Source organism: Phyllostomus hastatus, unplaced genomic scaffold, assembly GCF_019186645.2.
Source record: "Phyllostomus hastatus isolate PE091 unplaced genomic scaffold, TTU_PhHast_1.1 phas_contig_80, whole genome shotgun sequence".
Taxonomy (NCBI): Eukaryota; Metazoa; Chordata; class Mammalia; order Chiroptera; family Phyllostomidae; genus Phyllostomus; species Phyllostomus hastatus.
The window spans coordinates 41,140,969-41,165,899 of NW_025333960.1; the positions used below are offsets into that span (position 1 = coordinate 41,140,969).

General features: G+C 37.6%; 2 protein-coding genes across 3 annotated transcripts in view; one reads left to right on the plus strand and one right to left on the minus strand.

The window, feature by feature from the left end:
- Positions 1-1,113: 1,113 nt before the first annotated feature.
- On the minus strand, positions 1,114-6,826 carry LOC123825977 (collagen alpha-1(I) chain-like). Its single transcript, XM_045849637.1, has 4 exons — positions 6,818-6,826; positions 5,253-5,892; positions 2,634-2,757; positions 1,114-1,766 (listed from the first exon to the last, which is right to left on the minus strand). Exons 1-3 carry the CDS (start codon positions 6,824-6,826, stop codon positions 2,729-2,731), a joined length of 678 nt encoding a protein of 225 aa, XP_045705593.1. The 3' UTR covers positions 1,114-1,766; positions 2,634-2,728.
- Positions 5,549-24,931, plus strand: part of SMAD4 (SMAD family member 4) — a 59,249-nt gene continuing 39,866 nt past the window's right edge. The window contains exons 1-4 of one of the 2 annotated variants that reach the window (XM_045849623.1): positions 5,549-5,687; positions 20,714-21,093; positions 21,947-22,121; positions 22,555-22,584. In XM_045849623.1, coding sequence (XP_045705579.1) covers positions 20,845-21,093; positions 21,947-22,121; positions 22,555-22,584 — 454 coding nt within the window. In that variant the 5' untranslated portion in view covers positions 5,549-5,687; positions 20,714-20,844. Of the gene's footprint in view, positions 5,688-5,890; positions 6,051-20,713; positions 21,094-21,946; positions 22,122-22,554; positions 22,585-24,931 lie in introns of those variants that run through there. The other variant, XM_045849624.1, reaches the window with a different exon arrangement.

The following is a 24,931-nucleotide window of genomic DNA, read 5'->3' on the forward strand; positions in this document are numbered from 1 at the left end:
CCCCAGTCAGGCATCCCCTGTGACCTTGCAGGGGACCCGGCTAAGCCATGGGTGGACTCCTGACCCACAGAAACTGTGAGCCAGTCGATGTTGTTTTAAGCTACTGTGGTAATACTGATACGTAGTAATAGATTAACTAATATAGATGGAAATGACGAAATTTCATTGTAGCAATGTTATTCAATATTTTTAACCCCAACTGAGGTTTGTAAGAATCATGTTGTTTTATTATCAAATCACCTACTTAGATCTTCCTTCAAATTTGTTAATAGCAAAGAACTGGAAACCACCTGACTTGCAAAAGAATTTATAACCATTTAATTCAGGTAGTTTACTTTCTTGGCACAGACACCAGCTTCTGAATTGTCCCTTTGAATTTCCCTTGAGGTCTTTACATGTTGGGTCCATGCACCTTAATAATGGGTGAGAATTTTGACTTTTTTCTAAGGTGGGAGAAGGTCAGTATTGAAAGGGGATGCTGTGTCTTCAGGTGCTTTCTTAAGCTGAGATATTTTAGAAAATAGTACAGATAGCAATGGGAGATCTAGAAATGGATTCCCTTAAAACTAGTCTTGGAAAGGCTTCCTGAACCCCAGGGGTAAGGGAACACCAGTGAAGATGAAAGTTTTAGAGGATTCCTGGTAGAAGAGGGACGAGCCCAGGCTATGATGGCAAGGACAGCATGAGGCGAGGGGTGAGGCACTGTGTGAAAAAGGGGGGGACTTGAGAGTTTCTGGGCCATAAGGCATAAGAAGTAACTTTAACAAGCTATTAACAGTTGAATCTAAAAAACAAAATAAACATTCAAGCAGAACAGAAACAGAATCATAGATACAGAGAACATTTTGATGGTTGTTAGATGGGGGCACAGGGAGGATGGGCCAAAAAGGTGAAGGGGTTAAGATGTAAAAATTGGTAGTGACAGAATAGTCATGGGAATATAAAGTACAGAATAGGGAACAGAGTAGCCTGAGGGAGTGGGGGCCCCTGACTGGAGGGGGGCAAAGGGAGAAAAACTGGGACACCTGTAATAGTATAAACAATGAAATATAATTTTAAAAAGTTACTCTTTTTTTTTTCTTTAGGGAGTAAAGTTTTCATTCACTCTCCAAGAGAGGAGAGGGGTATGATGTGGAGAGATACACCAGCACTGAGGGGATGGGGGCTTTGAGCTTTTATTGGATTATAACTGGATTATAGAAGAGTGGGGAGGGGTTGCTGATGTGTGGCCCTTGGGCTACTGGGGGCATTGCAACACAGGAGGTTTTGGGTGGTTTTGTATAAGATGCAGTTTGCTCCAATGTTATCTCTTGCCTGTGCCTATGGTGGGACAGTTAGCTACGTTCTGTTCTTGCTTTCCAGTAATTTCTAGTCCTGGGGACATAAGCTCAGAAGAGTAAAATGGAAGTCATATTTAACAAGGTCATAGGCCTGCTCTGCAAATGGTGCCACAATAGCAAATGGGTCTGGATTTATCCTTTCATTCCCTACTTTGGTTTTAAAATGGATTTATTCTTAATGACTTGGGCCAGTTTTGGTTTTGGGGAGTAGGGATGAAGATCTCTTCTTCTGTAACTACTTCAGGCAGGCTAGGGATGTAGAGCTGTTCCTGCCTGTGGGTCAGAGTATGGGTCATTAAGGGGAAAAAGGTGAAATAGGACAGCCCAGAAAGCAAGACTGTAGCTGGATACAGTTTGTGGAGGGAATCTCCCAGAGCGTGGATGCTCCTTTGAATGAAGAATATGAGATATTTGAGGAGATGTGGCCTAAAAATAAAAATAAAGAAAAAGTCAGCTATAGATTGTCCTAGGAAGGGAGTTAGCCAGGAAGACCAGGACCAGATATTGGCCTTAAGATCCCAGAAAGGGAGAGGCAGAATAGTAGGTAAATTCTGTATGGCTGACATTGCATGAGTAGTTCTCAATAATTCCAAGTCAAAGGATGAAAGAAAAAAAATGAAACATTAGCTTGGAAGAAAACTAGAAAAATTAGGATTTAGTTTGTGGGTGACAACTGAACATTGTAATTTCCATTGGAACACAGTTTCTCTCCCTAAAATCACCTTCATTTTATCAAAGAGACTACATTAAGTCCAGTTTCAATTTGGCCAGATTATTTGCATGAACACAACAAGAATATTAATTGCTCATATAGGCTCTTTCAAATCTGCTTTGCTGGAATTTTCACAAAGAACCTTCATATTGAGCTTTAGTCAGCCCTTCAGGGCACACAAGTCAAGCTACACAGTTGCCATTTGGCTTTGCCTGCAATACCTATAGGTTTGGGTGGATTCCTCAAGTTCTTGAGGTCTCCAAAATGTCTTTAGATTCTTTTCTTGCCATCTTTCAGGAATGTAGCCTTCATTCCTTACATGCAAAGACTGCCATGAACTACGTGACAAAGCAAGGTATAAGGCCATTTCTCTAAGGGGCTCTTATTGGCTTCAAAATTCAATCTTAATTCCTTAAAGCTTTCTGGTGATATCCAGAGTCCAGGCATGATGCTTTTGATCATGACATGCAGACAAAGACTTGGTTAATAAAACCACATTTGGAAACTGGTGCTATTATAAAGAGTACAGATTCATATTGGGTTTGTGCAAATAAATATGTTGTCATGAAAATAATACTCACTCATTAAAAGTTGCCAAATTCTGAAGGAGTTTGGTAGGAAGAAAAAAATATAAATGTTTCAATATTGCTTATGAGCATAAAATTTGCAAATGGTCCTAGGGGAAAAAAACAAGTTTCTTTATATCTGAAAAACAAAAAGATTTAAAATTAGTATATTTTGAACAAAGTCATAAGAATAACAATTATCTTTAGTTCATTTAGTCCCATTCAACCAATTTTGTTTTTCTTGATTATTTGCCAGTATTTTCATGAATCCAGTTATTTCTTAGGATTTTATAAATCTTTACTTTAAAGATATGACCTGCTTAGATACCTGTAATTTAGACCAAGTCAGAGTCCTTTTCATGAACCTATCCAAAGATGTACTTCCAAATGCATTAGAGTAAAATGACTGTTTATAAATGACCAAATTTAAAATAACATGGTTGTAGATTTGATTAAAATGCAATTGACAAGTTTGCTTTTTTGTAAGATATAATATTTCAAGATAACAATATCTTGATAATTATTATGAAATAACATAAAAGAAAAATATAAAGCCCATATTTTTAGATTTAACACACAATCTTAGTATATATAAAGACCAAATAGTATGCAAGGTTTTAAAATGTTGTATAGGACTTATTGGAAGTGTGCATTGAGCATTGGAAACAATTCATAAATTCCCAATGTGTGGGTTAAAAATACCCAGAGTAACACTGCTTGAAGTCCTCAGAGGGATCTATCAATCTTGACTTCTCCAGTGTCATTGACAGGACACCTGTTACCCCTGAGAGCTGCCTGTTTGAACTTGACTCTGAATCTTTGCAAGTTCCTTCCTGGGGCAGATTGAAATTTCTAGAAAAACTATTTTGATAAAAATATGTGTATACAAGCCCTGGCTGGTGTAGCTCAGTGGATTGAGCGCGGGCTGGGAACCAAAGTGTCCCAGGTTCGATTCCCAGCCAGGGTACATTCCTGGGTTGCAAGTCATAACCCCCAGCAACCACACATTGATGTCTCTCTCTCTCTCTCTCTCTCTCTCTCTCTCTCCCCCTTCCCTCTCTAAAAAATAAATAAATAAAATATTTAAAAAAAATATGTGTATACAAATAAAATAGTTATTATTTTGTTTAGAAAAGTTCTCCATCTAATTTCAAGCATATTAAATAGGCCTAATTAGTTAGAAAATTTCTCTTTTTTAAGGAGAGAGAACAAATCTTGAGGTATTCCAGGGGCCCATTGGAATAACTCAAAGTCATTTCTCAGTTTTTAAAACTTAAACTTTGGGAAGGTTGTTAAATATACTTAACCAAAAGATTATAATATAAATTTTTGTAAAAACAATACATTTTTGGTAATAACCTTAAAAGACATTACTCAAAGTTAAAACTGGTTTTAATATTAAAAAATTTTGCCTATAACATAGGATCCTGCTTATTTTATATAAGTGCTTAATATCTTCAGGTCCATAAATATTACACACTAATTATGCCATCTGGAGGCAGGAAACGCACCACATGTAATACACAAACACATATCAAGTAAAGACCACACACATGAAGACTGAACACAAAAAGATTATACACATAATTTGGATTACTAATTATTGTAGAGAAAGCATAAGATTTCCCTAATTTGCTTTTGACAACTTCTAAGAAGACAGGAAAGAAGATGGAAGGTTCTAAATGCCAAGTAAGAAGACCTGTTGAGACTCTCCTTAAAAGCTTTAGAGACCGTTAATGAGTAGTGAAAAGGAAATAGAAGTTTTGGCTCCAAAAAACTTAGCAGCAAGAAAGAACCTGGGCAGGGCTGCTTTGGCCCCCTGAAAGGTCAGAAACCTGGTAACAGTAGTTATATTCTCCAGATGGAAGAGAAATGACTTTAGAACAGCGTATTTTCTGGTTGGTGGAAATTATATATATATTTAGTATGTATTTTCTGAAACTTTTTAAATATAAAAGAAGTACATGCTTCTTGTAAAAATTTCAAATAGAAGTATAAAGTCAACAGCAGAGTTTACACCTTTCCCTACCCAACAGGTACCTAGTTAACAGCTGTGTGGTAGATCCTCAAATGTCCCTTCCAACTCTGCCTAAATCTCTTCCAACAAGAACCACTTTTATAAATACTTAGCCAGTCTCTCAAATGTGATTCCTTGACTATCCTGTGCATCTCTTTAACCCAAGGGGGAGTCTCCCGAATTCAAAAACCTTTGAATCTAGTGATCCAGGGTTGGCAGAAAGGAAGGAAGGAACAGTCATGGCCAGTTTCTTCTCAAAGTAAACCGCTAGCTGTTAGAATTTAATTTTTGTGCCTACAGAGGTCCTCAAAAACAAGGCCCGGCTTATCGCTATTTATAAACTCTTACTGGCAGTCCGTTTTATGCCGAGGTCTCCCGCGCTGCTTGCGTACATTTTTTTTTTGCAAAGGGATGCCCATTTCTCTTGAGACCATATCCTCCAAGCGGCTTTGTGGAGCCTTGCGGAACCCCAAGCCGGGACTCAGGGCGGCGCACCTACCGCTGCTTCTCCGCTGGCGCCTGCGCACAGCGACCCTCCCGTCACTCAGGGGTAGGAGGCGGGGGCAGCCGGGAGAAAGGAAAACTGCGGGGGAAACAGGGCCAAACCCTGAAATTACCCGGATGTGGTCTCCGAGCGCGCATGCTCAGTGTCCTCTCGACAAGTTGGCAGCAACACCTCGGCCCTGGTCGTCGTCGCCGCTGCGGTAACGGAGCGGCTCGGGTGGCGGAGCCCGCGTTCGCACCCTCCTGCTCTCCTCCGGAGCCCCTTCCTGTCTTCCGCTCGGCTCCGCGGCCGCCCAGGGGACTGGAGCGGGTGAGGGGAGCCGGGCGCCCCGCGAGAGAGGCGCCCCCGCGGTGGGGCGGTCCGGGAGCTCGAGGCGGCCCGGCCCGCGCGGGCAGCGGCGCGGCGCCGAGGAAGGGCGGCCTGGCCCGGACGCCTTGGGGCGGGGGCCGAGGAGCGCTCCGGGCCGCCGGGGGAGCGACAGGCCGGGTGCCCTCGCGGAGTAACCCCGGCGGGAGAGCGAACTCCCCTCGCCAACGCCCGCGCCCAGGTAACGAGCCACGTCCCCTCCCCTTCCCTTGGCCGGGCCCGCGAACCCCTCCCGCGGCTTCCCCGCCCCGGGGCGGGCTCCCCGCGGCGGCGGCGGCGGGGAGCGCACGGGAGGCCAGCGGTCCGCGCGGAGAGCCAGCGTGGTCCCTTGTCGGGCCGCTGTGCTTTGCGTCCCTCGGCTCGGAGGTTGGTCCTCCGGTCCCGAGCTCCCGTCACAGTTTGTTTCAGAATGGAGTTAAACTCGAAGAGGGACTCCCGCCGCGGCCGCCGCTCCTCTTTGTTGTTCTTGAGTAGTTTCACTGTCCGCTGGGGCCGACTCCCTGGGTCGGCTGCAGAGGCTGCCTTAGGTGGCTAAACGCAAGTTGTAAGTGGTTTGTGTTCATTTCTTTTCTCAAGCAAATTTTTGTTTACTCTTTGTCCCTTATTTTCTTTTCTTGGTTGTGTCATTCTAGTTTATGTTCTGGCTTTGATTTGTTTACTTGCATTTGAATACTGTGGTTGATGGTGGCATGCAGGAAACGATCTTAGCACCTGACCATACCTCCCCCAGTCCCTAATAAAAAATAAAAGACATAGTGTACCTTATTGCTCAGGACTCCAAATACTGGGTGTGAAATTGGTGGAGGATGGAGGGCTGTGGCCCCACCCCTTCCCCAAGCTAGATTTTCAAAGAAATGGGTGTGTTTAGTTAACATGAACGTTTCTTTGTGGGTTTTAAAAACGCTGTTGAAGGTTGGTAGTTATTTTTCCCTTGAAAACCCAGTAAATTTTTTAAGCGAATAATTTGTTATTTATTTATTTTCAATTTAGTTTCTTAATTCCTTCCGTTTTTGCACCATAGTTTCAGGTGAAACTGCTGGCGACATTTAGGAATAATAAATATGAGATAATGTGGAATCAACTTAATTACTCCGAATTGCCTTTGTGAAGGCTTGTAGTCTTGGTTAATTTTTGTTTAACAACCTTTGTCTTTTGACAGAATTAGCATCCTTTTAGTCTCAGTAGCAGTTTGTCCGGGTGTTTAAAAAGTAGGTTGAGTACTTTTCTTAATAGAAAATACATACGTTCATAAAGTAATATTATTTGGAACATTGCATTTGAACTATTTTTATTGTGGATTTTATAAATTGCCTTTGCCATGTTGCAAAAAACTAAATATATTTCAGTTGAAACATAGCATACAAAGTTCTAGCATGTACCTTTTCTGCCAAGGATTTACTCTTTTGGAAAGTTAGTACATGACACGTCAAGTTGTAAATGATTGCTATAATTAACATTTAAAAGTATGGTTTCTTATGATACCATAATGTCCCTTTGATAACGTCATGATTTTTGTTTTTTGTTATTTGGGTTTACTACAGAACAGATGTAATTCATTCAGGCCAAACCTTTAAGATTTGGAGTATTTTTAGGTCTAAAAGTGGTGATGAATTATGTAGGTTTAAGTTGGAGTTAAAACTAAAAGCTTTCTAGACAAAATTGATATGCCATTTTGTGAGTCTGTTAATAGAAGTGGCCTTTTCTTTGCTTTCCAGGTTTTTGGGAAGGTTGCTTTAAAGAGGTATTGCATCTTGTTTTATTTTTGAAGTGGGAGTGCCCAAGTAGAAACTTCTGTTTAGCTAAGTGCCTTCATTGTAAATCTTGGGCTTGGGGTGTGTGTGTGAGGGCGGGGGGGCGGGGGGGGGGGGGACGACGACGACGACGACGATAAACCTTCAAATCAGTTTCAGGTTTAATGAAAATTTGTGCTGCGAAAGTACCTTTGAAATTTTTCATGATAAGTTTAATGTGGATCATTGGCCTTTTTTGATGGCTTTGCAGCTTGAAGCAATTCTGCTTATACTAGGAAATAGCAAATCTTTGTAAAAACCTATGCTTCACTTTCTTAAACTACATTTTAGTTGAGCTATTTTTTTCATTTGTGTGTGAATTCTCATGCTCACGTGCACGATCCCCCCCCCCACCCCCTTCTCTCTCTCTCTCTGGCATATCCCTTCAGATTCCAAACCCCCAATTAAAGAACAAGTATAAAACTAATTTATGTTGCCCAGTCACACTCCAGCTCTCTGGCTTGAAAGCTGTTTTTTCCTGAGTGAGTTGGTGTTATAGTAACATCATTAGGCACTATTCTAATTGAGCTCTAAATTGCTGAGGCTTCTTCTAGGGCAGTTAACCTTACAGATCAGCTTTGTTCATTATATTTAAAATGTATATTTAGTGTTGCCTAAAATTTTGCCTCTTTTGGTGAGAATATGCATTATTTTTCTTATGTTGAAACATTTCAATTTTATTTCGTTCTCTTCAGCTCATTACTTTTTTCATTTTCATTCAGTGATTTTAGAGTGATTTTTTAAAAATATTAATCATTTGAGGGCTCATTGTTTGGATATCCTTCTCTTTCTTCCCCCTAAAAGATTGTGTAGTGAGGCAGCGTTTTTTTGCTTAAGTGATGATTAAAGGTGACTCTCACGTTTAATCATGTATAAAATTAGTCAGTTTCAGTAGTTTCATTATTTTCTACATTAAATGAAAGTTAAAGGAGTTAGGTTAGCATACACAATTTAATTTTTGTTAAATTATCAAATTCTGGTCTTTTTGCTCAACAGTTAATGAAGATTCAATTTAAAAAGAAATTCAAACAGTTAACAAGTATGTCTAGATTGTCATTTGAATGGCTTTCAGTGTATACTATTTGCATTATAATATGCCAAAACATATGCTTGATAATGGGTCAGATTTGGAATTTTTAGATTTTTTAAAATTCTAAAATGTGTAATTCTGGTGATGGGAAATATGGCTGAATTTCTGTTTCTCAGGAACAAGGTATTTTGGGTTGTGTCACTTTCACACTGTTACGTGGTGTGATTGGCATCCAGGAAAATTTATTTTAATCATGAGAGTGGTTAAAAATGAGGGTAGTGCTTACCTATGTAAAACCAGGATAATAGGTGGTCAGGATCTTATAATTTAAGTCTTGATTATTTGCTACTGCAAATTATATCATAGGTAAGATAGAAAGCTACCAGAGGCCGATTATAGCTAGTTTCTATTACTGCATCTTAAAATTTTTTTATATATTGATTTGAGAGAGAAAGATAGAGACAGAGACATCAGTTTGCAGTTCCACCTATTTATGCAGTGTTTTGTGTATATACTCTGACCAGAGATCGAACTTGCATCCTTGGTGTATTAGGATAATGCTCTAACCAATTACTATCTGGCCAGGGACTTAATTTCAAGTTGGTGATAATTGTAAATGCCTTAGGATCAAGAACTATACTTCAGTGATTACATTTTATTTTATTTTTAAAATGATTTTATTTGTGTATTTTTAGAGACAGGAAGGGAGGGAGAAAGAGGGAGAGACACATCAATGTGTGGCTGCTTCTCATGCGCCTCCCACTGGGGACCTGGCCCACAAGTCTGGCATGTGCCCTGACTGGGAATTGAACTAGCGACCCTTTGGTTTGCAGGCTGGTGCTCAATCCACCGAGCCACACCAGCCAGGGCTTAGTATTTACATTTTAAATGAAAATTGTTTTCAATCTGGAGGATTTATAATTGTGTTGGGTTCATCTTTTTAATAGTTATTTATGTTTTTATTCATAGGTTTAGGGCAGTGGTTCTCAACCTTGGATGCACTTTGAAATTCGTTGGGGAGCTTTATGAAACTCTAATGGCTGGATCCCACCCCCAGAAATAGTGATTCACTTGGCTTGGGGTATAGCCACATCAGAGTTCCAAAGTGGTTGAGCTATTAGGGTCCTCTAACTTTTTAAAATTTCACTTGTGTCGGCTTTACAGTTTTTTTGGTAAGATTTTTATTTATTTATTTTTAGAGAGGGAAGGGAGGGAGAAAGAGAGAGAGAGAAACATCAATGTGCGGTTGCTGGGGGCCGTGGCCTGCAACCCAGGCATGTGCCCTTACTGGGAATTGAACCTGTGACACTTTGGTTCGCAGCCCACGCTCAATCTACAGAGCTACGCCAGCCAGGAGCTTTACAGTTTTTAATACAGTGATATACATATACACAATATAATCATCTCACATCTAACTTAATGAGTCCCTGGAAGATATTGTCATATATGTTTTGCTTCCAGGTCTGTCCCTTCTTCTCTCCTTCTCTCCCTCATTTTCTCCTTTTCATTTTTCAATTTGTTTGAACTGTCTGATGGCAAGTTTTAGGAAGCTATTGGTATACTAGTATCATCACTATCCTAACTAGAACATTGATCTCTTAAAGTACTCTCTAAAATAAAATGCTTACTTGGGCTTCTTTTAGAGGAGCTTACTTTGGCAATTTATTTAGGTGCCAAAATTAACGTGTAAATTCCCAAAGGAACTTGGTTTTCATAGGGGATAGTTTCTTTGGAAACAATAAAATATTCTAGGTACCAATTAACTGGCCACTTCATTGGTTCGTGAGATGCAAGTTACATTGATCTAGCTTTTTTTGAAAAAGTATTTTATTTATTCAACTTTAGAGAGGGGGGAAATGAGGGGAAAGAGAGGGAGAGAAACATCGATGTGAGAAATACCATTGGTTGGCTCTAGCATGCCTCCAACTGGGGACTTGGCATGAAACTCAGGCATGTGCTCTGACTGGGAATCGAACTGGTGAACCAACTCTTGGTTTTCTGGACAATGCCTAACCCACTGAGCCACACCAGTCAGGGTCACATGGATTTAGCTTTTGCTGTCAGGGTTTAACTTAAATACTGTGAGAAAGTTGCTCAACGAGCCCAACTAGTTGGTAGTTCTTTAGAGATCACTTATGCTTGTAGCTTCAGTTCTCCATCTATATTTCCTGAAGTGCCAGTTTAAGTACAGTTGCATCTCTGTCTCTGGAAGAGCTATTTAAAAAAAAATAGAACAAAATATTATTTTTTTCCTTCCCATGCCCCATCCCAACACACATAGATTCAGAATTGGGAATAGAGTAAAGGGGGCATGGGAATCTGTATATAAAAAAAGTACCTTTTTATTTTAAAGGCTTTGGATATTTTAGTATACTTATACTACTGCTTCATTTGTTTTAATACAGTACAGGGCTTTATTTTACAATCATTGGTATACTGGAGTAATTTACTTAAAATTCATCAAACCTTAATTTGCATGTTTAAAATGTAAATCTTATTTATGATTTGAATAAAAAGATTGTTATTGAATACTGGTTTTTGTAGAAAGGTATGTATGTCTTCTGTATCTTAATGTGGATGAATGTATATGCAATTCATTTCTTTTTCAAGTCAAAATATGTTCATAAATGTAAAACTGCATTAAGGATATATATTTAAGGATACTACTGGTGAATTCTAGAGTATTTGATATCAGTAGATGGCAGTCATTGTAGTTCAGTCATCTAGAGGAATGATGATCAGAAGTAGTACTTAATGGAGTAAGATAAACCAGGAGACACACACACACACACACACACACACACACACCCCACCCCACCCCCCCCACCCCACCCCCGATGTGAGAGAAACATCAATTGGTTGCCTCCCATAGGTGCCCCAGCTGGGATTGGTTTTGGTTTATAGAACCATGCTCCAACCAACTGAGCCACTCAAGCCAGGGCTAAACTAGCTGCTTTTTAAATGGAACGCTATTTTTATTTTTACATAAAAGAATGACTGATAAACCATAGTTACGCAGATATGGATATTTGGCAGGTGTGTCCTTGGAAATGAGTGAAGAGATTAGTGGTGATATTAAGGTATGTGATTTAAATCATATATATCATATAAAATCTTATTTTATGTATATAAAATAAGAAAATGTTTCAACATTCGGAAGATCTGTATAACTCATTAAACTAAGGTTTTTCCAAATGACCAATGCATGATGTTATAAAATCATACATAGGTAGGAGATCCATTCAAAATATAATATAGATCAATGGATTTTTAAAAAGCACAGCCAAAAAGTTCACTGATAGGGATTCAGATTTCATTTTGCAACTAACCTTTAAGAATTGCCCTTTGTTGCATTTGGTGTTAAATAAACGCTGAATACCTAGTATGTTAAAAGGTCATTAAAATATTCCAATTACTTATTTGTCTGAGGCACATTTTCTTTCTTTTTTAATATATTTTTTACTTTTAGGTTTTCATTTAGCAATAGGCCTTTAAAAAAAAAATCCTCACCTGAGGACATGCTTATTGATTTTAGAGTGAAGGGGAGAGAGGGAGAGAAACATAGATGTGAGAGACAGACACACACACCTCAATTGGCTGCCTCTCATATGTACCCCAAGAAGGGACTGAACCCACAACCCAGGCATGAGCCCTGACTAGGAATCAAACCTGTGACCTCCAGCCAACTGAGCCACACTGGCCAGGGCCATACTTTCTTCATATACTCTAACCAAAACAACATATCACAGCAGATTGAATGCAGAAGCAGATGACAGTCCAGCTATCTTCTCTTAAGCTAGACATTAGAGAAATTTGAAAAAATGGAAAACAAAAATCACTCTGAATACTGACTTCTTTGTGTGTTTTGGAACATAGTTGTTTTTCATAAGACATATTAATACATAATTGGCTTATTATTTTAAATTGATTTAATTAATATTTAAACATTTTTTAGTTTTAATTAGTAATATGCTTAGTGTCAATAGATGTAACTCACATAAACATAGGCTGTTTGGAATTCTCAATAATTAGGAATGTAAATAAGGGGACCTGAGACCAGGTAGTTGGACAACTTCTATTTTAAAGTAACAAGTTATGGCCCCTTAAAACAGAATAGGCACACTGAGACAAAGAAATATGGCCCAAATAAAAGAACACATCAGAACTCCAGAAAAAGAACTAAGTGACAAGGAGATAGACAACCTGTCAGATGCAGAGGTCAAAACACTGGTGATCAGGATGCTCACAGAACTTACTGAGTTTAGTCTCAAAATGAAGGAAGAAATGAAGGCTATATAAAGTGAAATAAAGGAAAATATACAGGGAATCAACAGTGAAGAGAAGGAAACCAGGACTTAAACAGTTTGGAGCAGAAGGAAGAAATAGACATCCAACTAGAACGGAATGAAGAAATAATTATTCCAAAAATGAGGAGAGGCTGAGAAATCCCTGGGACAATTTTAAATGTTCCAACATCCAAATCATAGGGGTGCCAGATGGAGAAGAACAAGAACAAGAAGCTGGAAACTTATTTAAAAACATAATGAAAGAAAACTTCCCCAGTCTGGCAAAGGAAATATACTGCCAGGAAGTCAAGGAATCCCAGAGAGTCCCAAAGAAATTGGCCCAAAAAGGAACACACCAAAGCACATCATCATCCAGTTACCCAAGATTAAAGGTAGGAGAGAATCTTAAAAGCAGCAAGAGAAAAGGAGACAGTTACCTACAAAGGAATTCCCATAAGACTATCAGCTGAATTCTCAAAAGAAACCTTATGGGCAAGAAGGGGCTGGAAAGAAGTATTTGAAGTCATGAAAGGCAGGGACCTACATCCAAGAGTACTCAATCCAACAAAGCTATCATTTAGAATGGAGGGGCAGATAAAGTGCTTCCCAGATAAGGTCGAGTTAAAGGAGTTCATAATTACCAAGAACTTATTATATGAAATGTTAAAGAGATTTACCTAAGAAAAAGAAGATCAAAAACTATGAACAATAAAATGACACCAAACTCACAACTATCAACAAGTGAACCCACAAAAATGAAAAACAAAAAACTAAGCAAACAACTAGAACAGGAACAGGAACAGAATCAGAGAAATGGAGATCATGTGGAGGGTTATCAGTGGGGAGGGGGAGAATGGGGGAGAAGGCACAGAGAATGAGAAACGTAATTGGTAGGCAGGAAACAGACAGGGGGAGGTTAAGAATAGTATAGGAAACAGAGAAGTCAAAGAACTTATGTGTACAGCCCATGGACATGAACTAGTAGGGTGGGAATGCTGGAGGGTGGGATGGCGCAGGGAGAAGGGGGAGAAAGGGGAGAAAAAGTTAGAACAACTGTAATAGCATAATCAGTAAAATATACTTTAAAGAAAGTAAGTAGTCATTGGCCTGGCTGGGTAGCTTAGTTTGGCTAGAGCATTGTCCTGATATGCCAAGTTGCAGGTTTGATCTCTGGTCAGGGCACATACAAGAAGCAACCAATGAATGCATAAATAATTAGAACAACAAATCGATGTTTCTGTCTCTGTTTCTAAATTGATAAAGAAAAGTAACTAGTTACATAGTTGTTTGTATTATTGACTAGATTCCTGCTTGGTTCCATTGTTTATGTGGTTTGTATTATATTCCATTTCTGAGAATGTCATTAATTTTTGTTCAGTTATTACATACTGGGAAACATTTAGAAGTCAAATTTAAGAAAAGAGAAATTTCACTGGCTTGGTCTGGAAATACGGCTGGCCTCAGAGTGCTGGATCAGCGTCACAACCAGCCAGGATCATCAGGACTCTCTCTTGGCTTTGGTTTTATTTCTTTTAGTTTTAGTCTTAGTAAGGCTCCTGTGTAACTCCTCCCAGCTTCAGGTCCAGCAGAGAACCTTTTTTTTTTCTTTCTTTCTGCAGTTCCATCATAAGTCCTTGAGCTGTGTCATTGGCCTGTCTTGGGTCCTGTCCTATCTTTGAAACAACTGATGTGGCAAGGTGGTGACTTTGGTTAGTCAGGCTGGGGATTGTTCCACCTGCCCAGATGGGGAGGTTCTCCTTAGAAGATCAGATTACTGTTACAGAAGGGGGAATACATGCTGGCAGGACAAAAACAGATGGACTTGGTTGATTCTTCTTTTAACAATCTCTGTAACATATTAAGAGCATGGTAATTTTTAAATAAGATTATTTAAGGTGAAGCTGCTGTACTATTACATTTATTAATTTTAATTTTTATTGAACTTATTGGGGTGACAATACTTAATAAAATTATAGGTTTCAGGTGTACAGTTGTGTAATACACCATCTGTATATTGTGTGTTCAGCACCCAAAGCTGTCACTGTCTATTGCCCCTTCGCTCTTTTCTATGTCCTCCTAATCCCTTTCCATCTGGCAGTCACCACACTCTTGTAATACGACATTTAAATCTAAGACCTATGGGTAAACAAGCACATCTCTAAATTTGTTCTGTGTAGTTCATCTTAAAAATCATCACAAAAGCATTCTGATTGTATTATTCCCATCTCAGGTTTTTATAATTATTAATACCTGTGTATATAATCCTTTGTGTTTTGGAGGTTCCCTCCAGCTGCCCTCAGTGTGATGAACCTCAACTTTTGGATGTTCCTGTTCAGGATCTAGGCTACAGCCTTTTGAACTAAGCCTGCACACCCTTTTCCTCCTGCCTGTAAGCCTGTGATTAGAATTTCTTCCTAGTGCTACTTCACCAGGTCAAGCTTTTAAAAATTAACTTAAGCGCTTTTCTCAAATATTCCCATATTAATAGTTTATTAATCATGAATCAAGAAACTTCTAAAAAATACCTGTAACTTCTAGAAAATGTACATGTTTGTTTCATGTATAATACAGGCTGTAATTCAAAAGCAAACAAACATCTGAGAAGTAAAAACATGTAAACATTGATTAACTAAAGTTTATGAATTCCATGAGAGCCCTTTAGGCTGGCACTCAGACTTTTTAGTATTAGAGGGTAACTTAATTAGCTTGGTTATCTGGCTTTGTAGTCCATAGAGTAGCTGTTAGACCTGTGGTCAACATCAGGTGACAGTAGTATTAAAACACGGTTAGAGACAAACACATGATTGATAGATGATAGATAAAAGAAGAATGCTTTGTCCCTTTCACTGACTTTCTGCCTCCCATTGCCCTTGTCACCATGGGATTATTTATTCTGTCACAGTGACTTTATCTAATACCTGTATGTTAGAGACTTGCAGATAGGCTTTTCTCTACTGAGCGCTTTAAAACACAGCATGCGTCTTAAATTTTATTTTGTCATCATTGAATTAACTTATCCAGGAAAGGGGATATCTTTTGAGTGGCCCTTCTTTTCATCCCTTATAACTTAGTTGATTAAAATCTAGTATGTTCTACCTAGAAATATTTCATTGGTTCCTCCTTTGTTTTCATTGCCCATGCCTCTAATCTAGGCCCTATCACTCTTCTGATTACTGTCTCCTAACTTTTCTGTTTCGCTTTCAAAAGCTATTCTTTATCTTCTCACTATAGTTTTTCTAATGGATATCTAACGCTGTTTCTCCCCCCTTTCCTATCATAAATTTACTGTAGACAAAACATCTATACTCTTGCCTCTCTGCTTTTCCTTGTTATTTTCCTTTAATCTGGCAAATTCTTAATCACATGTGGTAGTCATTGGTACAGTTCCACCAATAATCTGATGGCTCTCTTTTGGCACATAGTAATATTGCACTTCTCTGTCTCCCTCCCCCACTTGAAAATAGGCATGGTCCAGGGTTTCTCAAACTTGGCACTACTGACATTTTGGGCTGGATAAATTTTTGTTGTGGGAAACTGTCCTCTGCATTGAAGGATGTTTGGCAGCAGCCCTGGCCTTTACCCACTAGATGCCAGTAGTGCTCTGCCTCCCACTTCCCCATTCAATTGTGAAAATCAAAAATTTCTTTAGACATTGCCAAATGTCCCCTGCTGGACAAAATTGCTCTGGTTAAGAACCACTGACATGGCCATATGACTTTGGCCAATCAAATGTGAGCAGAAGGGATGGTCAACCTTTAAAACATAGTACAACCTTTAAAACATAGTACATAGTACATAAAACATAGTACATAGTACATGAAAACCCACCATTTAAAGACATATGTGGAGATGGAGTCTTTGTTGGCCTAATCTTTGAGAGGTAACAGTGAGCAGTGCTCCCAGTTTATGCAGAAAATACACCTGTGACTTATGTTATTGATATTTTGGGGTTGATTGTCACCGCTACATCATGCTATGATTTAGTTTACCTGTGAACTTTCCATGCTTTCTCATTTATAGTCCCAAATCACTTTAACAACTACCTATATAGCATCTATTACTTAGTGTAATGTATTTGGATCTTCTAGATCAGTGCTTCTCAGAGGATTAAGTACTGCTCCTTGAGGGATGTTGTGAAAATTAGTTGGAGGAGTTTTGGTGGAGATAACTTTGAAGAATTATCTTGCATCCCACCACACTTTCAGATGCCCCAGAAATTCATGTAGGAGGAAACATACAATTAACCTAGAGCCCAATTCCATTTAATATGTACTCATTTTTTCAGAAATGAAATAATTTGGGTTTGTAATTGAAGTTGTTTTGTTTGGAACTTTATCAGGAATTCATCATTTTGGAAAATCTATGTCACCAATTGCAGTGCCATTGTGCTATTTGAATTGCCAAAACAACACACCTGTATTGGAAGGTTTGAATTTGTAGCTGTCATATTTATGGTGATTCTACACATAAGTGCAGGCATCTATCATTTTTTCTAAATTTGTTAATATGCCAGGGCATTTTTATTAAAATACATGTTTTATAAATCTTTTCCTTTGTATAACAATTAGGGTATTGTTGAAATTTTAAAAATAGGTGTAAATAGGTTTTTGTTTCAAGACACCTAACAGGGTGATAGAAATTATTTGTTACAAAATGTGATGTTTGATAGAGTTGAGAACCACTTTCTAATTATGCACTACTTGTTTTGTGTCTGTAGTGATTTGCACAGGGTAGATACAGTGTTTGTTGGATTGGTCAATTTGTGGTTCCACATTGCTTTTTTGTACTCTGTTGCATTTGATTACCACAGCAAGTCTGTAAAGTTGGCAAGGCATGTATTGCTCCCATTTTATAGATGAAAAAATTGAAAGATGTTAATTTACTTCAGTCATGTTGCTAGAGCTTTAATTAGAACATAAATAAATTTTATTTGCACCAGTCTGGTGCCCTTATCTACTATCATTACATACAACTCTTTTTAAAAAATTATAATGTAGAGTTCTTTAATGTAGGAAAACATCGATATACCCCTATTGATAATTATTTTTTATACAGGAAACTTTTAAATAATGTTTCAGGTACTTGTGGTCCTAGGAACACAGCAAAGATAAACACATATGACAGAGCCCTATTTAAGAAAGCAAGGATATTTTAATTAGCTTTCAGAGACATGTGCAATTAAAACTGTTTTTGAGATGTCATTGGGCACAAAGACTGCTTAAATTTTAGAAATGATAACATCTGATGGTGAGATTATGGTGAAATAGTTATCTCACACTTTAATTACATTGTAAATTGGTACTAATCTTTTGAAATTTAATATAAAAAATGAGTTCAACAAAGAAGTATTTGCACTCTTCAAAACTTGTTGCAAGGAAAAGCCACAGAATAAAAAGCTATAGTCAATCCACAAGCTTTTGCCTGGAATTTTTTAAAAAAGATTTTATTTACTTATTTTTAGAGAGAGAGGAAAGGAGGAGAAAGAGAGGGAGAGAAACATCAATGTGTGGTTGCCTCTCACATGCCCCCCACTGGGGACCTGGCCTGTGACTCAGGCATGTGCCTTGACTTTGTGGACTGTTGACTCTGACTCCAAATTCTTCCTTCCCCGTTTAGATAATTTTTGGTTATTTGAAAAGTGTACCTTAAAATATTTACTGAATGTATGCATGTGCTGAGTATTTAAAGATTTGAGGAAAAAATGCTTCTTTTCTGCATGGAGCTTGTAATTAGTTGCAGAGACAGGCATTTACCTGTGTAAAACAGATAACAATAATGGGAAACATGTGGTAGATACCAAGTGATTGATATACATTCTAAAGACGCCCCATATTCCAACAGTGTCCGGGAGAGTAGAAAGGAGCGGACTAAGGTAAAGAATCATGTAACTTTGTGAGAAAATATGGGGGTAGTGAAAAAGAGAGGAAGGTCAAAGATGCTTTATGAGGCTTTCCAGTGTTGGGTAATGGAATGGATGTAGTGCTTTAGAATTAAAGGTCATCAGAAGAGGAACAGGTTTTACTCTAGACTGATGAGTTAGTTTTATTTCTTTGATGTGGGGGGGCAGATTTTTAAAAATTGTAAGTAAATAGCAAAAGAAAATAAAAGCAAAATAAGCATGGAATGCAACAACATCAGCAAACAAACAAAAACAACCCAGCATGCAAAGTACAATCTCCACTCCAACTTTGTTATTTATTCCTAAACTGATGACCTTTTCTTATTCCATGTGAAATCTTTTTTAACAATAGTTTATTGATTATGTTACTAGTTTTCCCAATTTTTCCCTTCTTTGTCCCCCTTCTGTCCTGCATCCCCAACCCTCCAGCATTCCCACCCTTAGTTCATGTCCATGGGCTGTACACATAAGTTCTTTGACTTCTCTGTTTCCTATACTATTCTTAACCTCCCCCTGTCTGTTTCCTGCCTACCAATTACGTTTCTCATTCTCTGTGCCTTCTCCCCCATTCTCCCCCTCCCCACTGATAACCCTCCACATGATCTCCATTTCTCTGATTCTGTTCCTGTTCCTGTTCTAGTTGTTTGCTTAGTTTTTGTTTTCATTTTTGTGGGTTCACTTGTTGATAGTTGTGAGTTTGGTGTCATTTTATTGTTCATAGTTTTTGATCTTCTTTTTCTTAGGTAAATCTCTTTAACATTTCATATAATAAGTTCTTGGTAATTATGAACTCCTTTAACTCGACCTTATCTGGGAAGCACTTTATCTGCCCCTCCATTCTAAATGATAGCTTTGTTGGATTGAGTACTCTTGGATGTAGGTCCCTGCCTTTCATGACTTCAAATACTTCTTTCCAGCCCCTTCTTGCCCATAAGGTTTCTTTTGAGAATTCAGCTGATAGTCTTATGGGAATTCCTTTGTAGGTAACTGTCTCCTTTTCTCTTGCTGCTTTTAAGATTCTCTCCTACCTTTAATCTTGGGTAACTGAATGATGATGTGCTTTGGTGTGTTCCTTTTTGGGCCAATTTCTTTGGGACTCTCTGGGATTCCTTGACTTCCTGGCAGTATATTTCCTTTGCCAGACTGGGGAAGTTTTCTTTCATTATGTTTTTAAATAAGTTTCCAGCTTCTTGTTCTTGTTCTTGTTCTTCTCCATCTGGCACCCCTATGATTTGGATGTTAGAGCATTTAAAATTGTCCCAGAGGTTCTTCAGCCTCTCCTCATTTTTTTTTTTTTTTCAATTCTTGTTTCTTCATTCAGTTCTGGTGAGATGTTTATTCCTCCCTGGGCCCTGACAGGGAATCGAACTGGCGACCTTCTGGTTCGCAGGCTGGCGCTCGGTCTACTGAGCAACACCAGCCTGGTCTAATCCTTTCATCATTTTCACCTAGCTCCCTAACCGCCCAGCCCTCTATCAGCTATCAATCTGTTTTCTATATTTATGAGTCTTTCTATTTTTTTTTGTTTTATTCATTAAATTCCACATATAAGTGAAATTGTAGGGTATTTGTCTTTCTCAGTACATCCTTTTGATTTATCCAGCTAGTGGATGTGATGTGACATCTTTTTGTGATTTTGATTTTCATTTCTCTAATGACTAATGATGTTGAGCATTTTTCATGTGCTTTATGGCCATTCTTTGTAGAAATGAGTATTAGAATCCTATGCCCATTTGAAAATTGTTACTTACCTTTTTACTGTTGTCAGTAGTCTCTTTTAACAAAGATGGGTGGTGTTAATGGTGTTGACTGATAAACAGCATTTGATACTAGGTGATAGTGAAATTTTCATGTGTGTTAGTGACAGACTATTAGGTTTAACTAGTTGATCAAGAATATTTTAAAGTGCTGGTCTTAATAAGTATTTCATTTTAAAGTTATAAGATTTTACTTTAGGGTGACTAATACAATCAACAAGACTTGATTGAGCATGCCTTTATAAGGAGAAGGCCTAACTTTAATATTTTTGGAATGTCAAAAACAGCAACATTTTAAGTCATTTAAAAATCTAAGCACCAAATTTTAATTATGAGCATTGAGTTTTTGACTTAACTGGAGCAATGCCGTCTTTTCCCAAGTAATTGACTCTACTTTGTAAAATGTGTTCTAATATCTGTGTTCTTTCTTTATTTTTTTTTTTAGATTATCCTGAATACCACATGTCTAACAGTTTTCCTTGCAACGTTAGCCAGTATTTTTTTACTGCCACCAAAAGATCAAAATTGCTCTGGAAGTTGGAGACATATTTGATTTAAAAGAAATAACTTTAACAAATGGACAGTATGTCTATTACGAATACACCAACAAGTAATGATGCCTGTCTGAGCATTGTACATAGTTTGATGTGCCATAGACAAGGTGGAGAGAGTGAAACATTTGCAAAAAGAGCAATTGAAAGTTTGGTAAAGAAGCTGAAGGAGAAAAAAGATGAATTGGATTCTTTAATAACAGCCATTACTACAAATGGAGCTCATCCTAGCAAATGTGTTACCATACAGAGAACATTGGATGGAAGGCTTCAGGTTAGTTTGGTACTAAAGTTTCCTTATAACTCTTGTAGTGGCAGGCTTAAAAAACATCTTGTTTTCTCTTAAGTTTTTTTGGGGTGATTTAATCCTTGCTCCATCTCTTTAGATATTGTACATCTTGTACTAGTACACATTATAGAATCATATGGAAGTCTGTGTATTCCACATAATAAAGATATATTTTTAAAATTGTTTAATGTTCTGACCTAAAAGACAAATGTAGAAAATTTGGAACATAAAAATAAAAGAAGAAAATCCACACCTTTAGCACTTTGGTATTCATCCTTGTAGCTTTTTTTTTTCCTTTTTGGTATTATATGCACATTTTAAAAAACCTGAGTTATACTTGGTTCTCATGTAATTTAGAATTTTGATATTGTATGTTTGGTACTTTTATATAAAAAACAATCTAGAATTCAAGCTTATCTTTAAAACTTGAGTTAAAAAGCTTATATTTTACAAATGCTCTTTACCTTTCATTTTAACAAGTCTCATTTTTCATGTGGAACTACAAATACGTATGTGCTGAATTTTTTTAAAGAAACCCTAAGTCTTCAGATTAAAAAATAATTTTATTTCTAGATTTTAGGCATAATTTCTAGAACAAACTCATACTTTTTTTTGCATTTTTAAAACCTGAGCACAGGCCTTGAAATCACACCTGAGCTCACCTCACTGTGACCATGGCTGAGTAAGTTACTTTGAGCTTCAGTTTTCTCATTTGTGAGATGAGGGTCATAGTGCTGACTTGTAGGGTTCTGAGGGTTAGATCAGAATGTGTTTGAAGTGTCTTGTTAATGTGTGATGTATAACTGATGCTTAACAAGTGGTCCTTTATTTTTCCTAGGTGGCAGGTCGGAAAGGATTTCCTCATGTGATCTATGCCCGTCTCTGGAGGTGGCCTGATCTTCACAAAAATGAACTAAAACATGTTAAATATTGTCAGTATGCGTTTGACTTAAAATGTGATAGTGTCTGTGTGAATCCATATCACTATGAACGAGTTGTATCACCTGGAATTGGTAAGTAGATTTTGCCTTTATCCTTGGAAGCACAAAGGGAAAAGATCTTATAGTGTTTTAATTTTTCTAAGTTAAATTATAAATTTGGAAGAGGCCCAAGGGTGCAACTAATGCTAAATAATAAAACATTTTTAATGCAATAAAAATATTTAAATTTCAACTTTGGAACAAACTTGTATTTTTACTGCTAAAATCAAATAGTTGGTGCTTTTGCCCATTTAGAATATTTTTGAAAAAGAAGATGGAAAATGTGGTAAAATTAAATAGTTCATGTATTGTCAGATAGCATTTACATTTCTATTCTTGAATTAAAATGGCTCATGAAATTTTGACTATAGCTTATATTTCTGTTCTGTGATTTTTAAATGCAGTGGAAAATATTTTCATGGTAATGATTAATGTTTCATTTTCTTTTCCCCTTTAAAAAATGAAGATCTCTCAGGATTAACACTGCAGAGTAATGGTAGGTAATCTGTTTCTTGTAACTTTCTCTGTTTTCTTTTATTCTTTCCCCTCTATTTTTTATTCACTTAGAAATTTTGTGGATACTGATAACATTTACAAGAAAAAGTTTACCACTTTGGAAATGTAGATTTTGGGGTGTGTGCATGCATCAGCATTTAAAATGATTAAATAAGCTGTTGCCTCTTTGGATTTGAACTGCTATTTGTGAGCTAAAGTAGTCTAAAAGTATGACAGGAGAATATAAAACATACAAAGGAAGAATATTTTTTAAATCAGTTAAAACTGGTTATTTTGGAAGAAAATCTCACAGAGCTAGTTTAAATGGGTATAAATACCTGTAATGTTTGGTAATTTGGAATCATGTATAACATTTTTAAGATGCCAGTATTCTAGATTTTCTTCATTTCAATCTAACATTTTTATTTTTATGATAGATAATTTTAAGAATGATCTAAAACTACATATATTAATATTTTTCAGTCTTGTTACATTTTGAGTAGATAAAACAAAGGGCACTGTGCATGCTGGTCACAGAGGATCTAATCCTGTTTTAAAAAGGAGAAAGTGGAGGTGGGGAAATGCATCAAATGCTGTGTGTGTTCTTTGTTTTATTTTTTAGTGTAATATTTAAGAACAGAGATCTGTTAAAACTTTAGCTCTGGTACTTAGAACATGTTGATAAGCTCGAAATTCTGTAAGAACTAGTTAATTTGCAGAGAAATTGATAAAGAGCCACTATCATCTTAGAAAGGTGTGTTATTATTGTGGGGGGAATTAGTGGCTCAGCACCTCTTCTGTTGCAGAATATTAGAGGCGGGTCAGAAATATCTGAAAATTTAGGAGGAGCATGGAGGTCTGCTTGTTTTTATTCTCCACTTTTGTTTCATGTCACTAGTAATAGAAGATCCTAGTCTTAGTGCCTAGTCCTGGTACTTGTTTGTGGTCAGTAGGCTTCTGACAACAAGGGTTAGTAATGGAAGGTGCTGTGGTAGTCTGGGAAGAGCAGCTGTAAGATTGGTTAAAGCCCTGTCATGACAGATGCTGATGTCATGTCAGTTCCCATCTTCACTATTCTCCATCCATGTTTTCGGCGAAGTAAAGCATTTAGCTCGGGGGTTGTTAGGGGTTTAGGAGACTGTAGTGGTAACTATCTCAAGATCTCCATAGGGTGGTGGTTGTGAGGGGATCCAGTTCTGAAGAGTCATTACACTCCTTCCCTACCCTAAAATATTGCCGTTTTTGATGGGATCGTGTAGGTTAATATAGCCTCTCTTTAGTGGCTCCAGGGCTGTCTTCAGCCTTGTAGAGGTGGTTATGTATGTAAAAGATGGCTTCAAAGGCTTATTTCCTCAGAAAACAAAAGGTGTTTTTCACAGCTCTTTCTAGATTTGGTCAAAGAAATAATACAAGACCAGGTAACTAAAAGTTAATACAACAGGTTAATTCCTTCACTTTTGAGTTAGGATTGTGGTGGTAGTAATCATTTCTAGCCTGTCTCATCTCTTCTATGAAGCTTTCCATGACCACATCCACTTGTATATTCACTTTAACAAATATTTAATGAGCATGTATTGCCTGGTACTGTGTTAGGTTCCAGGGACAATAGGACAAATAAGGTATGTTTTCTTTACCTAGGGAGCTCAGAGTCTAGTCTAGGAGGAAAGAAAAAGTAAGTAAGGCAGCGACAGTCCCATCAGACAAGTATGAGGCCTACCTGCTGGTGGTGATAGAGAGTACAGAGCTAGAACAAGCCCAGTGGCTTCAACTTTTCTGTTTCCTGTGCACTCCTTACCGCTCATCGAACATTCTGCAATAACTGTATGACTGCTCTGAAAATATGGTTAACTCATAATAGCTGACGCTAAGTGCTCGTTTTGTATCAGGTACTGAGCTAAGTGATTTACAAGTATCGTGTCATCATTCTCACAGTGCCCCTCGTGGTAGGTGGCATTATCCACACTTTATCAAGGATGAAGAGACTGGTGCCCAGAGAGGTCAAGGAACTTGTCTGAGATTAGATAGCTAGCAGGAGCTGGGGCAATGTTTGCTCACTGTTAGGTATTTAAATGGTAGAAAAGTACTATAGAATACTGTAAGCTCCATGAAGATAGAGATCTTTCTTTTGTTTATTGATGTATCCCAAGTGCTAGAACAGTACCTGGAACATAGGTGCTCAATAAATATTTTTTTAGCGAATGAATTTGTTGAATGCTCATCCATAAAGAGAAATACTTAACAGTTTGGTGTCTGTTTTTCTAGACTTTAAAAAATATATACTATATGTTTTTTTAATTTTATTTTTTTGAATAGGCAATACATGATCCATAAATCAAAATACTATAAAA

Excerpts from the sequence above, each read along its gene's own strand:
- LOC123825977 (XM_045849637.1), bottom strand. Across the intron at positions 2,758-5,252 it reads CGCTCGGAGACCACATCCGG|ATATAAAGAAACTTGTTTTT; the intron begins GTAATTTCAGGG and ends TTTGTTTTTCAG.